Below are 16489 nucleotides of genomic sequence, written 5' to 3'. Positions count from 1 at the left end.
TCCTGCGCTGCTGCGTGCTCTGCCGCCGGTCGACGGCGACTTGCATGCTGCCTGCCTCCCCTCGATCGCCCGTCGTCTCGAGGAGAGACGTATCAGTGGCAATTCGCAGGCAACTTCCTCTCCTCCTTTGCATGGCCTGCGACAAGCACAGGACAAGACATGCAGTGCACACACGTACGGTTACGTAATCAATGGCGGAAAGAAAGACGCTGGTTGGTTTGTTCACTCGTGAGGGTCGGCACGTTCCTGTAGCCAGCGTGCAACGGTACCGAATCCAATGAATGGAAAGAGAAAAGACCGCAGGCTAAGAGCAACTCCAACACGCCAACCATTTCGTTCACGCGCGACCGTTTGATTCGTCGCAAACAAAAAAGTCAGCCCAATTGGTCGATCCAAACGAACGCGTGTCCGATTTTTGTCCGTCTGCTGATCCATTCCTGATCCAAATTTGACCCTCATCTACGTCAACGCGGACACAAAGCAGATGCCCATCTACTCCTTCCCCTGACCTGCCAGTCGTTGGCACATTGGCCATTGTCCTCTGCCCCCATCGACCGCAAGCCCTCGCTCGCCCCACCCCGCCGCCGCCGGTGTCCTTGCCAGCAGTTTTCCCTCCCCCCCCCCTCCCAACACCTCCCACATCGCTGCCACCACAGCCTCGCCGCCGGGCCACCGTTGTTTCCCATCACCCACCCCGACGCCACTGCATGCACGAAGTCCTCCCTCCTCCCTCCCCCTCGTGGACTCGGCTAGCTTGTTCGCCTGACACCGCCACGCTCACCTGACACCGCCAGGCCAGCTACCTGATCCAGCGGAGGCACGCATCTCTTCGACGGCCAGCTTCTTCGACGACGCCCGCAAGTTGTTCGACAGTTTACCCCCAAGGTGCAAATGGACGAGCCGACGAGTTCTTTTTTCACAACTTGCTCTGCGACTCCAACGGTTCTTCATCTAATGATGAGGAGATGGTGGCTGCCATGTTGGTCCATGACCACCTTAATAGGCAGCGTCCGTTGTTCCTTGGCTTGATCCCGGGGAACACTTCGGCATTGTATCGCAACCGACAGAGCGGCCATTCCCTTATTTGAAAGGACTGCTTTGAGACAACCAACCCGCTCTTCAAACATCACCAATTCCGGCGCCGTTTCCGTATGGCTAGGAATGTTTTCAACCGTATTCTAGAGGGGGTGGTCGGATATGATAAGTATTTCGAGTGCAAGGAGGATGCTCTTGAAAAGATTAGCTTCTTCTCTTATTAGAAATGCACGCAGCTATCCGGATGCTTGCATACGGAGTGCCACGTGATCTCATTGATGAGTACATCCGTATGAGCGAGTCTACGTGCTTAGAGTCCATGTACAGGTTCTGTAAGGCTGTGGTTGCAGTGTTTGGCCATGAGTACTTGAGAGAGCCGACTTTTAAAGATACTACCCGCTTGTTGGCGATGAATGCCAGCAGGGGCTTCCTCGGAATGCCAAGAGAATTCTAGGAAGCATGTCGAGCGTGCCTTTAGTGTTCTGCAATTTCGATGGGGCATCGTTCGGTATCTTGCTAGAACTTGAAGCACGAAGAAGTTGTGAGAGGAGATGACTGCTTGTGTGATCATGCACAATATGATCATAGAGGATGAACGCCCGGAAACGTATCTATGATCAATTGTTTCAGTTCCGGGGTGACAATGTTGTGCCTGAGCATGGAGGAGGAGCGGCAACGTTTGGACAGTTGACACAATTTCATCATGAAATGCGTGACGAAAAACTCACATTCAGCTGCAAGATGATTTGGTTTGAGCATATGTGAGGTCATGTTGGCAACCAATAGATGATCTTTTTAAAAAATAAATCGAGACAATTTAGTTTTTATTCGGCTTGTAACCTACAATATATTTATTCGGCTCGTGGAACTTCTATCTTGTGAGACTATGCAAAATATGTGTACATTTAATAAAAACAGCGACACGGGCAAATATGGATCGGCGCGTTGGGCGCACCGTCGACCCAAACTTAAGAGAAGGCCAGCACCGAGCAGGCGGTCGACCAAAACGGACAAAAGACGAATGGGCCACGAGCATGTGTGTGCAGTGTACGGTGTATATGTGAAGTATGAAGACGTGCATTTGAGGTCCGGTGGAGACGAGCAGGTCCATGGTCGTGCCGAGAGCTAGACCGTTGGCATTGCCGTGGGCAGTCTTTCCTCGGCATTCATTGGCCGGCCGGGCGCAGGTGCCTCCACGTCGGCAATGGGCATATGCAAGGAGTCAAGGACGGCACGGCACGGCACGGCGGCAGCCCCTCTGCCACCTGCTGCATGCAGCTGCCGACCCCGCCCGCGCAGCTGCATGGAGGAACAGTGACTGCCATGGATCCATGCATGCACGAGCTGCCTGAGCGCGCGCACACCCCCGTGCTTGCGCAGCAGAGGGAAGTGGCACCACACAACCCTTGGACTGTTCTACGTACCTTCATGGCATCATCTTGGCGTCTCCGGCCGTGGTGAGTGAATCATCGCGTCACGCCGTCACGGGTTCATTCTCACTTTCACCCCGAGATATTGCAGAGAGATACCCCTGCCTCTCGTGCCGCCGGCCTAGCCTCTGCTAGCCTATGTGTTGTAGTCTTGTAGCCACAACCAAACATATATGAAAATGAAGCGAAAACTTTCTGCTTTTTCAAAAAAATATGAAAACGAAAACAAATGTTTGCAAAACGGAACGGTGTTTTCTGGTGAAACAGATGTGGAAACGGAAATTTTCCATTTCGTGAATATGTAATTTTCGCTTTTAGAATAGGCCTATGTCTGCTTTGTAGCCCAACCACGAAACAACACATAATGACAGAATGAGCAGAATGGATCATTTGGAACTCAAGTTCTACTATCACATACGAACTCAACTAGACCCTATACACAATTGTCCAGTACTACTACAATATTACCTCCGTTCGGGTTTAATAGGCCCTCTAGTATTCTGAGTCAAACTTTGACTATTCATATAACTAATAAAATGTAGAATATATGCTATACAAAAAGTACATTGTTGGATTTGTATCTGAAAGAGTTTTCCAAAGGTATACTTTTTGTGACATATAGGTCACGTCTTGTTAGTCAAATTTGTTGGTCAAACTTTCACCCGGAATGAGATGGGGGGGAGGGGCTACTAAACCCAGACGGAGGTAGTACTACGTTAAGTTGCTAACATAATCATATCATTTTGTAGCCATGGTAACATTTCATTAAATTTGTTTGGTTTTGTGTTTATTTCTCCATGACTCAAGGGGTTTTAAAGTTATGTTCAATGGCCATTTCTGTTTTCGCGTCCGCTCTGTGCTTGCTCCGTGCCTGTTTTCGGTTGTATTTGTTTTCATATCCATTCCAATCTGTATTCGTTTTTGTGTCTGCAAAAAAATATGAAAACAAATATGATAGCACTTGGTTCCGTTCGTTTCCGCTCTGTTTACATCTAGTACATGGTACATAGCCGAGCATAGTAGGTGTCGACTAGCAGAAATATAGTGCAGCTACCTAGTGCACTGTCCTTCAATTCTCGTCCGATCTTTCCCGTCCTTTTTACTCAGCTTCGGCAATGAATTCTTGCCGACTTATACACTCACTTGTACTACTAGGCACGATCTTTTCCGTCCTTTTCACTCCAGCTACACGATCGTTCAGGCACGTAGGAATCATAGTACGTGAGGTACTGGCCGAGGCAATATACAAGAATGTCGATCGTATCTATACCCAACCCATCGGGACCGTACGTTGGGCGCACGTACGTAGGCATGTGGAAGCTTCAGACCGACCCAGCAAGGTGTGAAACAGCCAGACGCCCGCCTCCGGCGCCGGCCCGTCCGGCCCGCTCGCCGGCCATTGCCGCCTGTGGCGAGGTACGAGACGTTAATGGTTTCTTCTCTGTATAAGCCAACGATTTCTTGCAGGGAAAGTGATTGGTTGCACACTTGAGAATAAGAGGCGCATGCACGCATGCATGTGGTTTCTGTGAACACGTTCCTCCGTTAGGGAAGCAACGACACATATGTCGAATGACCCTGCACACAAAACTCACGTCACTTGCACGCGTCCATTTTTCTCTTGAAAATGTAGTATTTCTAAGGCTTCTTAGTTTTTTTTTCCGACAAAGTTAAGGCTTCTTAGTTGACTGAGAAATAGCAAGAAAATGGAAAGAAGAAGAAGAAGAAAATTTGAATAGATATCTCAAGTTGAGACGAGGCCGGTAATTGGAGGAGCTACCACGGAATTGACGCGGGATAGTTCCTTCAAAAATAAAAAATGTACCGCCGGAGCACATCGTGCATATGCGTGCACTTGGTATGAAATTCTGGGTGAAAGCTGATGCAACTCCTGCAGCGGCTCCTTGGCATTTAGCACGGCAGGCAGGGCATGGTGGTGAACATATGGACCACGAACGGACGGACGGACGACGCATGCGCGCGCACATGCACGCCCCGAAAAACTGTTTCGTCCGTTGCAACAGCACTGGCACTGCAGCAAAAATGCTAGACATACAAAGACTTACACGCTTTTACACGCTCCTATCATCTAACAACCAATCACAAACCTCTCCCCCCCTGATTTTCAGGGGGGTGGGCCGCCCCGTTCACCTATTGACCAATCAAGGTTAACCATCCTGTAAAAGCCTGTAAATCGTTTGTACATGTAGCATTGCCGGGCACTGCAGAGGCCCCGTGGGTCTAGTACGTGTAACATACCCCCTCCCCTCTCGTAGCATTGCTCCTCTCGTAGTTTGCACTGTACGTGCCCGCGAGATATTTTTCGCCACGAGACACGCGAAGTGCATGCACACGGCCGGTGTACGTGCGTGCGTGCCGAACGACCAAGTTACGGGAAGCGCATACGGCGTAGCAGCTCGAGGCGTCCAGCAATTTGCGAGACTTTGGAGTGTCCATGCCCGATTCATGTAATCATGGTGCACTTTACTGTACGCCGGGACTTTTGGACGAAAAGCATGGGCGTTCACAGGACCCGGCGCGTACTTAGGTCTATTTCTACTACTCCCTCCGTTCACTTTTATAAGACCTTAAAACATTTCAGACAATGTACAAAACAGCCTATTTTATGTTGTCTGAAACGACTTACAAAAGTGAACGGAGGGAGTACCTGGGATCCACCGGCCGGCCGTCCCGACTGGCTACCGGCCGCCGGTGCTCATGGGCATGGCACGGCCACAGTCACTTTACTGTGGGCACTGCCGTTTTTATGGCGCGAAAGCACCACCACCACCCCCGGCATGGCTGGCTGGCTGGCTAACCGGTAACCACCAACGCGTCCAGTATTACCAACGCCAACACCAAACGGGAAGGCTGTCGTTGAATTCTTCTCCTCTTCTTCATCTCTCGCGTCTTCTATAAGTAGCGAGGCGCCGGCCGGTATCCAGACCCAGAGCAGAACACAGTTGCGTCGGAGGAGAGAGCAGAGCACGCGAGAGACATCGAACCCGCCACTGAAAAGAGTCTCTTCCTCTCCATCCTCCTCGTCTCCGGCCGGCTGCGGCGGCGGCCATGGGCGCTCCTCTGTCCTCCTGGCCGTGGGCGGGCCTAGGCGCATACAAGGCAAGCTCTTCCTTATTCGTCCCGGCGCCATTGATTCGAGACATGTATGTAGACACGCGTGCTGACCTTGTTCTGTCGACCTTGATGTTGCAGTACGTGCTGTACGGGCCGCTGGTGGCGCAGGTGGCGCAGGCGTGGCGGGAGCAGGGCGGCGCGCCGACGGACTCGTGGTGCCTCCACCTGCTCCTGCTGCTGGCGCTCCGGTCGCTGACGCACCAGCTCTGGTTCTCCTACGCCAACATGCTCTTCTTCACCCGCCGCCGCCGCGTCGTCCCGGACGGCGTCGACTTCCGGCAGATCGACGCCGAGTGGGACTGGTGCGTACTCACTCCTACCGCTCGCCCATGCACGCACGCGCGCTCGCTCGCTCCACCAATGGCCATGGCCGGCCGCCGGCTTTTTCCAACCTACCCACCTACCTACGCAGTTTGACTTCACTGTTCGTGTTCATGCCACGCACCGTACGGACTAACTGTGAGCTGCACACGCCATTAATCACCTGCACAGTCACGCGCCACTACAGCTTGTGGATAGCCTCGACATCCGCTTCGGATTGGTTCGATTTGGCCAAGTTGGTTTCGTCTCCTATATGCGATTTAATCCCCGTACCGTAACCATGGGGAAGAGAAGAGGGATCTCGCCTGTGCCGTTCCTTTCGGGCATGATGAGCTCTGGTCAGCTCTGGCCGGCGGTGACCACGAGCTAGCACGCACGCACGCCCGCGGCGCTCTTCGAGGGCCCGCCACGCACGGCACTTGGCAGTGAATGCCGCAGTAATTGAATCCGGATTTGGGTGTCTGTTGGTCGACGGCCGAAGCAGGCGCAGCACCCCTCTCGGCATGAGATGAGCCGCGGCGAGGCAAGCAACTGCCCAGACGCATTCAAAGTGCATGATGGCCGGGGCCAGAGAGATCGCTTTCCTTTCTCCAATTATTTTGGAGCTGGCTGTAGGACACGAGGCAGCGAAACACGGCGAGAGTAATTTTGAGCTGACGTTTTTACTGTCTTGGCTGCGCAGGGATAACATGGTGATCATGCAGACGCTGCTGGGGGCCATGGCGATCAGCAGCCCGGTGTTCCCGGCGGTGAGCGAGCTCCGGGCCTGGGACCCGCGGGGGTGGGCGGTGGCGCTGCTGCTGCACGTCGCCGTCTCGGAGCCCGGGTTCCGGTGGGCCCACCGGGCGCTCCACCGGGCCCCGCTCTTCAGCCGGTACCACTCCAAGCACCACTCGTCGCCGGTCACCCAGCCCCTCACCTGTACGTACACCTTGCTGTAGCACGGCAACAACTCTGACTCCAGCAATTCCCTTGCAATAATGCTGAGTTTATGAGAATTCTAGCACTGCTAACTGCATGGCTAACCACCACTTGACTTTGTCCCTACGTGCAGCCGCGTACGGCACGCCGCTGGAGAGCCTGGTCCTGACGCTGGCCATGGCGGCGCCGCTCGCCGGCGCGTTCATGGCCGGCGCCGGGTCCGTGAGCCTCGTCTACGGCCACGTCTTGGCCTTCGACTACCTCCGCTGCATGGGGTACAGCAACGTGGAGGTCATCTCCCACAGGGCCTTCCGGGCCTTCCCCCTCCTCCGCTACCTCATCTACACCCCAACGTGAGTGAGCCGTTCTATCCATCTTCATGGGTGCCATGATCTGTTGTTGTCAGAGAATTGAACAGTAATTGCCCATCCGTAATAATCTACTTGACGCGGGTCCTTTCCTGGAATCGGCGCCAATCAAGCATGCTTAGTTAGATACCGACTAAAAAAATTAACTGACATCGGCATCACGATGATGCTCGCGGGATAGGAAGCATGATGATTCTTGTAATCCCCGAGGAAGGTGGTGGTGGGGTGTCAATGTCGCGAAGCGCTTGCAGCTAGCAGTAACTGTCAATGGCGAGGGAGCAGGGGCATGTGTAGTGGATACGTACTTTTACTGATAGCGTGGGCATGGGCGTAAATGGAAGCTCCCGCCCAACCAACCCGAAAGGCGCCGCCCCGCGATGCCCGGAGCGGCGACGGCGACCCCTGCCGGTGCCCACCCCGACTGAATTGCGATCGGATCCCGGAGGAGCCACGGCACGCGGCCGTCGCCGTCGCTCGTGCCGCTTGCTAAATACAGATATATACATAGATTCGTTAGCACTACATCCACCAAACCGAACTGCATCTTGGTGTCCCTTGATGGTCTACCATTAGGTGGCTGCACCCGTCTTGTCAGGTTAATTAGCGGGCACAGTGGGGTTACTGAGCGTCATGTCCCTTGTTGAGCTCTCACGGCTGACCAACCAGGGTCTGAGATCGAATTTGGATCCCTTTGATGTACCTGCAAGTGTAGTAAATTACACTTACGTGGATCTGTTGCCTCCTTCATCAGGTACCTGAGCCTGCACCACCAGGAGAAGGACTCCAACTTCTGCCTCTTCATGCCGCTCTTCGACCTCCTCGGCGGCACCGTGCACCCCAGGTCCTGGGAGCTCCAGAAGGAGGTCGACCAAGGTACACACAGACATGTCGACCACCATGGCACAAACCCATACAAGTTTCAGTAAAAACTCAGCAGTGAAATTTGATTGCAGGGAAGAACGACCGGGTGCCGGACTTCGTGTTCCTGGCGCACGTGGTGGACGTGGTGTCCTCCATGCACGTGCCGTTCGCGTTCCGGGCGTGCAGCTCGCAGCCGTGGACGACGCGGCTCGTGCTGCTCCCGCTCTGGCCCGTCGCCTTCTGCCTCATGGTGCTCCAGGTGCTCTGCTCCAAGACCTTCACCGTCAGCTTCTACTGCCTCCGCGGCGCGCTCCACCAGACCTGGACCATCCCGCGCTACAGCTTCCAGTACTTCATCCCGCCCATGAAGGACGGCATCAACCGCCAGATCGAGCTCGCCATCCTCAGGGCGGACCGGATGGGCGTCAAGGTGCTCAGCCTCGCCGCGCTCAACAAGAACGAGGCGCTCAACGGCGGCGGCACGCTCTTCGTCGACCGCCACCCAGACCTCAGGGTCCGGGTCGTGCACGGCAACACGCTCACCGCCGCCGTGATACTCCACGAGATCCCGGGGAGTGTCAAGGAGGTGTTCCTCACCGGCGCCACCTCCAAGCTCGGCCGGGCCATCGCGCTCTACCTCTGCCGGAAGAAGATCAGAGTCCTGGTATGCTTCCCTAGAATTCTTCAGATTGATGTCTCTCATTCCAAAACAAATTTGCAGTGGATTCATTCAGAAAATTGTGGCGTTGTTGCAGATGCTGACGCTGTCGTCGGAGCGGTTCCTGAAGATCCAGAGGGAGGCGCCGGCGGAGTTCCAGCAGTACCTGGTGCAGGTCACCAAGTACCACGCCGCCAAGACCGTCAAGACGTGGCTGGTGGGCAAGTGGCTGTCGCCGAGGGAGCAGCGGTGGGCGCCGGCGGGCACGCACTTCCACCAGTTCGTGGTGCCGCCGGTGATCGAGTTCCGCCGGGACTGCACCTACGGCAAGCTGGCGGCCATGCGGCTGCCCAAGGACGTGCAGGGGCTCGGGTCGTGCGAGTACACGATGGAGCGCGGGGTGGTGCACGCGTGCCACGCCGGCGGGGTGGTGCACTGCCTGGAGGGGTGGGAGCACCACGAGGTGGGCGCCATCGACGTCGACCGGATCGACGTCGTCTGGAAGGCGGCGCTCAGGCACGGCCTCTCGCCGCCGTGATGCCCGCGCGGCCGGCGACGAGCCTCTGTATGTACGTGCAAGGTGGCCGGAATAACGCGCCGGCTGTTGGAGCGATATGCGTGTGTTGATACTTGATAAGTTGATGATAGTCTTGGATGGTCACGTGTTATGTAGTAACAGTTTTGCTAGAACTCATCTAGATGAGACATAATTTGGTCTCATTCATCTTTTATAGCTATTGGATGTGATGCTATAAGATGTGTGTGTGCAGATGTGGGTTGTATCTGTTTTTATTTTTCAGATGAATGAGACCAAATTATATCTCATCTAGATGAGTTCTAGGTACTCCCATGTAGTAATGTGTACGTAGTATGAATACCGCATGCAAGAGCGACCGGAGGCGGCGTGTTTGTTCCTCCGTGACACCACAAAGAAATGTGATGGGAGATTGTTTCGACAGAAAGAAATGTGGGACATTGTTTCATCGAAAAAGGCTTTCGCCCTATTTTATATATAAAACAACAACCATCAATAAGTCGATACAAACACATGCCACTCTAATACATGCACACTCTCAAGGCTATACACAGAGCACGGCTACACCACCTCTATCGCTACAAGAGCTACCAGTGTTCTCAACTATGAGCACCACCACGAAGAGAGGAAGCCGCATACGACGAACCGTGAGCTTCAAGACGGCACCTTCAGAAAGGTCACGGCACCAGAGTGCCGCTACCGCCCGATCCGTGGATCAGAGTTTCCCCTGAAGCAACACGATGGGCAATGACTATGAGGACCACGGCGACGCCTTTAAGAAGGGAACAAAATCGCCGTCGTCGGCCTGCTCGAAGACAAAACAGGTTTTCATCCCGGCCAACACTCACCGCCCCTTGCAAGGTACGGACATCGCACCACCGCTACCGATCGACGCACCCCGACCACACGGCCATGGCCATCGGGCAGCACCTGAGCCACGGGCTCCGCCCACGAGCACCGTGCTCCCACCTCCAGAGACGCCGCTCCGGAATCCCAGAACACCCCAACCCTTCAACCTGAGCCACCGACACTGTAGTCGGAAAAGCACACCCTTTTGGCAAGTACGGGGCCCAGTCGGTCGGACCATGGCAGGAGGAAGCCATGGGCAGATGCCGGCCGCGCCGCAGCCACCACACCATTTCTCGAACCGGCCGGGGCCAGGTCGCCGTCACCACCCTCGGCAACAGCAAGACTCGGAGGCACCCCTGCCAACTCCCTGGAGCACCCCTGCCACCACGGCCATCCACAGATGATGGAAGTCGAGCCGTTGTGCTCTAGCCACCGAGCGCACTTCCATCCGCAGCTCCGATCACCCGAAGAATCAGGGGGAGGAAGGTCGAACCGCCGCTACTACGCCGCCACCCCAACCAGCCGGAGTGTCCACGATCGAGGAAACCACCTGCAACACGTGCCGTGTCGAGGCCAGATCTGGCTGAGCCGCCGCGCCACTATCCCACGTCCGCCATTCCCTGACCTCCAGCACACCCACGACCACCCACCTCCACCAGCCAAAGAAGGCCATGGTAGAGGTGGCCACCCTCGGCCCGCGCCGCCGCAGGGCTAGATCCGGCCGACGCACCCGAATGACCCCGTGCGCGCCCCGCCACCACACAGCCCACCGTGCCCGCAGCAGATCCCCGTGTCGGCCCCCACAAAGCCGCCCGCCAGCCGCCACTGTTTCGACAGCGCCGGCCCTGCCTCGCGACTCGCGAGGGGGTGAGAAGGCCCCGTCGGTGCCAGCGCCGTCCGGGCTTCGCTCGGGCGTGCCCTCTAGCGGCGGTGTGAGGAGGAGAAGGAGGGGAAAGGTGGTGGTGAGGCGGCCAGCGGCTAGGGTTCCTCCCTTACCGCCTGCTGGAGCGCCAGAGGAGGAAAAAGTTCACGTGACATCGTTCCGACACTCGCACTGGAGTGTGTTGATGTGTTTGTAAGTTGCATCGTTTGGACGGCCAATACGAGCGTTTCTATCGGCTCTGGGCTGATTTAAGGTTAAGGTTCATGCGCTTGCGAGTCTGGCTGCTCGCTCTGGAGTATAATGGTGCACACTGTAGCTAGCTGCTGCTGCTACGCGGCACGGGGTGTGCACGCAGGCAGCTCATGCATGGATCCATCGCAGCCGGCCACTGTTTCTGCATGCTGCTGCGCGCGGTCAGGAACTCAGGCTGGGGATACCCTGCATGCTGCATGCAGGTTGCAGAGGTCCCGTGCCGTGCATGCATATGCCCATTGCCGACAGGGTGGCACCCGGCCAATGAACGCCAAGGAAAGCCTGGCCGCAGTCTCGACCACGGACCTGCTGGTTCTCGTCCCATCCGGATCGCAATATCTTTGGCACTTCACACACATGCTCGTGATGCGCAGCCTCTGGTGTTTTCTCCATTCGTTCATTGGATTCGGTGTTGCTACACGCTAGCACAGGACCGTGACGACCCACATGAGTGAACATCAAGAGGAGTACTACGTGTCTGCATTGCATCTCTCGCAATCCCTGTCCGTATGCCAAAGAGGAGCATCAAGACCGGCCGGCCGAGCGCGGGGCGACGGATCAACGGTCGAGGGGAAGCAGGTCGCCGCCCGTCGATCGTTGAGTAGTCGAGTCGCCGGCCGTCAGTGAATCATCGCCCGCGACCCACCTGCCGATCTCCCAACTGATACAACTTTTATACTCCCAGGCCAACCCACTTGCATGTTGCATGGCCGCCGGCCGGCCTCATCAATGGCCGGCCCGTGGACTGCGGACTGCACGACCGATGACCCAGACGCCACACGTAGCGCGTCGCCGATCCTACCACGCTATGTTAATGCACCGATCCCGTATGCTAGCTGATACCGTGACATCCGAGGTTAATGCACCGCTGACTGTACTGATCAGTGATCGCCAATCGTTGCATATGTAGAGTGTGTTTGTTTCCAGAAACTTATTGGTTTATGGACTTAAAAAAGTCCTTATAAGTCTCATCTAAACCAAACAAGCGGGACTTAAAGTGGTTATTTGGGACTTATGAAATAAGACTTTCAAAGAAGGATTTATAAAAACTTATAGTTATAATATGGTCTTTTAGTGCATGTTAAGTCCCATGAACCAAACAGGTAAGGACTTTTTAGGGAATTGCACGGCCGGCCTCACATGCATGCATGCTCGTTTCTGTGTATGCATTGCACGAGCGTGACTCCTATGCTATGCAGTGGATTTGTACCACCTTGCATGTGGTGCTACGATTTTTCATACGCGTACGCATAAATGCTGAGGGTGACACGGGGGTGTACGACGAGTATGGGCGAGGAACCGCGGCCAACATCTTTGTGCCACAGATACAGAAAATTCATTATTGGTAGTAGTATTAGTCGTTGTCTCCGTGGGTGAGTTTAATTAGGAACGAGTACTAATAATTAGTAGTACAAAGGAGTACACGACTGGTTTGTCGAGGTGGAGCAGTGGCGAGTCCAGTAGGTGGGCTCCATAGGGCTCTAGCCTACCCTCCAAAAAACTGATTATTCTTTTTACTAGTACTCTTCTCAGCTCGGCTCCTTCCGCCAAACAACATGCAACAGCCCACACGCAGGGCTGCCCACACCAAAGAAACGAAGCACTATCACTTGCTCCTGACCTCAACTTATCTCGTATTCAGTTTGTCACTGATTGTCTAGAAATGGTGAAGAATGTCAAAGAGAACAATCTTTGTGCCAATGTTGTCATCATCAAGGAGTTCTTAGTGAAGCAGCGTGTGTTCGGTAGTGCGCCATTATTGCATAACAAGAGATCATCAAACTGTGAGGCTCACAATCTGGTTAAAGCTGCAGTTTCTTTGGGGGTGGGTCATCATGTTTGGCTTATTTCCTCTCCGTCTATCACTGTTACTTCCTGAAAACATTTGCGTGGCTGTCGGCGGTGCTCATGGTTGGTCGCTGAGTAATTTGAATCAGCAAATTTTGTACATTTGTAATTGCTAGTTCACGTTATGTTAATTACTTTATTTAAGCAGATTAAAAAATTAATATTTTTCATAAATTCCAGTAAATACTACATGTTTCCAGTAGTAATCTAAGAAAATCTCAGCTTATTTGGTCAAAAGAATTACGAGATGATATTGTTTTCTTCAAACAAATGTTTTGTTTTTTTCACCGTTAACTTTGAGCCCACCCTTCAATTTCATCCCGGATTCGCCACTGACGTGGAGTGAGTACTAATGGAAGTAGTCAGTCTGCGTGCCTGTTGTGTGATTAACCAAACCGAACGGCAGGTTAGCGGACGGAGGAGGGATTAGTGAATGTGCGTCACATCCTTGTGAGCTTACTAACCAACCAACTGATGTTTTCGATCAATATTTTGGACATACCTCCAATAACAGCATCGCTCAACTATACTCGGAGTAGTTCGTCGAGATGGAGTGAATAGTACTACTGGAAGTTAGTGTACGCGCCTGTCGTGATAGAGGTTGTTTTTATTAAGTCAGAATGTGCATCCAGTAGATACAAACACATTAAGCAACATCCAGCCTCTTCATGGCTACAATGCACACAGCCAACAAGAACATATCCGACAAAAGAAAGTAATGAATACAACGGCATATTGGTTGCAACAAAGTCCTGTGTGACTGACATTATTACCATGTTTAAGGAGGATGTGGACCGATCCAAAGATTATGCAACCATTCATATTGGGTAAAAGTCTCCCTGGTTACCCGCTCCAACCGCAACCGCATTGAACAACGTTTTGTGTTGGAGTCGATTTTGCAGATCCCTCGATAGGGTATCCCGAGGAGGTCATTAGATAGGAGGAGAAACAGGAGACCAGATTCATCTAGGTTTGGGCCCTCCTTACAAGGTACAACTACGTATGCTCGTGTTGTATTTGCGATAGAGGTGTACAAAGTACAATGCATAGTCAAGGGATTGTAAGTTATCCATCAACTAGCTCGGCACTGGCTTATATAAGATACCAGTGAGGGAGTCCTGAATTAGGGGGTCCCGGGCGTCCGGGCTATGTGGTATGGGCCGGACTTGTGGGCCGTGAAGATACAAGATAGAAGACTTCCTCCCCTGTCCGGATAGGACTCTCCTTTGCGTGGATGATAAGCTTGGCATTCAGATATGAAGATTCATTTCTCTATAAACCGACTCTCTATAACCCTAGGTCCCTTCGGTGTCTATATAAACCGGAGGGTTTAGTCCGTAGAGGCAATCATAATCATACAGGTTAGACATCTAGGGTTTAGCCATTACGATCTCGAGGTAGATCAACTCTTGTAACCCCTATACTCATCAGATATGAAGATTCATTTCTCTATAAACCGACTCTCTATAACCCTAGGTCCCTTCGGTGTCTATATAAACCGGAGGGTTTAGTCCGTAGAGGCAATCATAATCATACATGTTAGACATCTAGGGTTTAGCCATTACGATCTCGAGGTAGATCAACTCTTGTAACCCCTATACTCATCAAAGTCAATCAAGCAGGAAGTAGGATATTACCTCCATTAAGAGGACCCTCCATTAAGAGGGCCCGAACCTGGGTAACATTGTGTCCCCTGCCTCCTGTTACCTTCGATCCTCAGACGCATAGTTCGGGACCCCTTACCCGAGATCGGCCGGTTTTGACACCGACAACCGGGGCTCCTTGGATTACATGATCCTAGTCGGTTACCTTAGTGGAGAAGAGTCCTCCATGGATCTGGCTTCCTTGTCTTGAATGGCAAGCCTTCCCAAATCTTCCTCCTACAGAGCCCATGAGCTTGCATGATGGCCTAGGGCGGAAACTAGCCTAGGGGCCCTTGGGCCGACCTACTTGGGTTGATACCCAGAGAGGCGAGACACCCTCGAGCCGTAACACCGTCAGTAGCCCATAAACCGATCTTTGAACTTGGATGCTCATGGCTCATTTTGATATCGAACGTCCTCTTCTACATGCTTGTCGAGGTCGGAACTGGTTCTTCATAACTCCCCTAAAAGTGAAGTCTTGCTGCATTCCCGATAAGGCCGGCCTGCGCCCCAAAGTCTGCCTACCATTGAGAGAAGCTTTGTGTGGTCTTTGAATTGTTGATGAAGCATGCCTGAGTGACAAACCACTCCGCCGGGTCGGCCTTCACGAGTCAATTTTCGGTGCAACATTATGAATTTCACGCACCTAGTCCTTGTCTCAGTGACCCGACTAGATTCCTCAGTTGGTCTAGCCATACCACGTGTCAGGCCTGACCATTGATCAACATGACGTGCGGCAGTGGGTAGGGACCCCACTCAGGCCACGTCACATCAACTCAGTGGTGTGCTCCTCGATGACCATGACATTAACGGCAGTCCCTCGATTCCCGAGTGCTTTAAGCGGTGTTAGCAGAGATACAAAAAGATACTATGTTGTTATGTGGGAAAGATTTGATGTCGTCGTTCCTCCTCCCGTCTGCATATAAGAGAGAGGAGGAGCCGAGGGGAGGGCTCTTACACATTCCTCTCCACTGCCTTCTTCCTTCTCACGCTTCTTGCTACCATTACCAATGCTTTTGTTGCTGCTCCACTGCACGCTCCACATATCGTGCGCGCCTCCAGCACCATGGCTCCTGAGACAGCCCAGCACCGTCCGATAAAGGGCGGCAAGGCCCCTGTCGCCGGGAAGAGCTCAGCCGGCAGCAAGTTGAAGAATCCATCACTGACCAAGGGGAAGTGGATGCCCTCCAACCCACCTAATCAACACGGGCAACATGCCGCAGCCGAGAACTGTGATTCCTCGCTCGCCGATGATCGAGCTACCAGATGGAGGCTTCGCATGATAGCCCATGCCCAAGAGTGAGGCATATGAGCGGGTTAACTTCATCCTCTTTCTCCTCTGTGGCTTAAGGTACCTAACTTATCCATTCTTCAGCGGCCTACTCCACTTTTCAGGCCTCCAAATACATCATCTCACCCCAACTTCGGTCTACACACCACTTGTTTCATCGGTTTCTGTGAGTGCTTCCTGGTCATCGAGCCTCACTTTCGTCTTTGGAGAAAATACTTCCATGTCAAACTCCAAACCAACGCGAATTAAACTTGCGAGTGTGGGGAAGCTGCCATATGCAAGCAATTCGGATCCGGATACCTGGAAGGGCAGTTTGCAGGGACGAACAAGAAGTGGAAAGAGGGATGCTTTTACATCCGGGGCGATCCTCCTCGTGTCGGCATTGTCACAACTTACACCCCGGTTCCGCCGCCCAAGCGCAACTCTTGGAGCCCATCACCGCCCGTCTACGGTCGGTCG

The 16489-nt window shown here is 53.4% G+C and overlaps 1 protein-coding gene across 1 annotated transcript; it reads left to right on the top strand.

The window, feature by feature from the left end:
• Positions 1-5303: 5303 nt before the first annotated feature.
• LOC119330983 (very-long-chain aldehyde decarbonylase GL1-3-like) lies at positions 5304-9600 on the top strand. Its single transcript, XM_037604135.1, has 7 exons — positions 5304-5585; positions 5679-5902; positions 6604-6842; positions 6976-7195; positions 7962-8083; positions 8164-8735; positions 8827-9600. The coding sequence occupies exons 1-7, from the start codon at positions 5535-5537 to the stop codon at positions 9265-9267; spliced, it is 1869 nt and encodes a 622-aa protein (XP_037460032.1). The 5' UTR covers positions 5304-5534; the 3' UTR covers positions 9268-9600.
• Positions 9601-16489: the final 6889 nt, after the last annotated feature.

Source organism: Triticum dicoccoides, chromosome 7A (genome assembly GCF_002162155.2).
Source record: "Triticum dicoccoides isolate Atlit2015 ecotype Zavitan chromosome 7A, WEW_v2.0, whole genome shotgun sequence".
In the NCBI taxonomy this organism is placed as follows: domain Eukaryota; kingdom Viridiplantae; phylum Streptophyta; class Magnoliopsida; order Poales; family Poaceae; genus Triticum; species Triticum dicoccoides.
This window is presented reverse-complemented; position numbering and strand designations above follow the sequence as displayed.

Bases quoted from the DNA above. Each gene is read 5' to 3' on its own strand.
- LOC119330983 (XM_037604135.1), top strand. From the start codon at position 5,535: ATGGGCGCTCCTCTGTCCTCCTGGCCGTGGGCGGGCCTAGGCGCATAC. The intron at 6,843-6,975 runs GTACGTACACCT...CCCTACGTGCAG, and splicing joins GGTCACCCAGCCCCTCACCT to CCGCGTACGGCACGCCGCTG. The intron at 8,736-8,826 runs GTATGCTTCCCT...GCGTTGTTGCAG, and splicing joins GGAAGAAGATCAGAGTCCTG to ATGCTGACGCTGTCGTCGGA.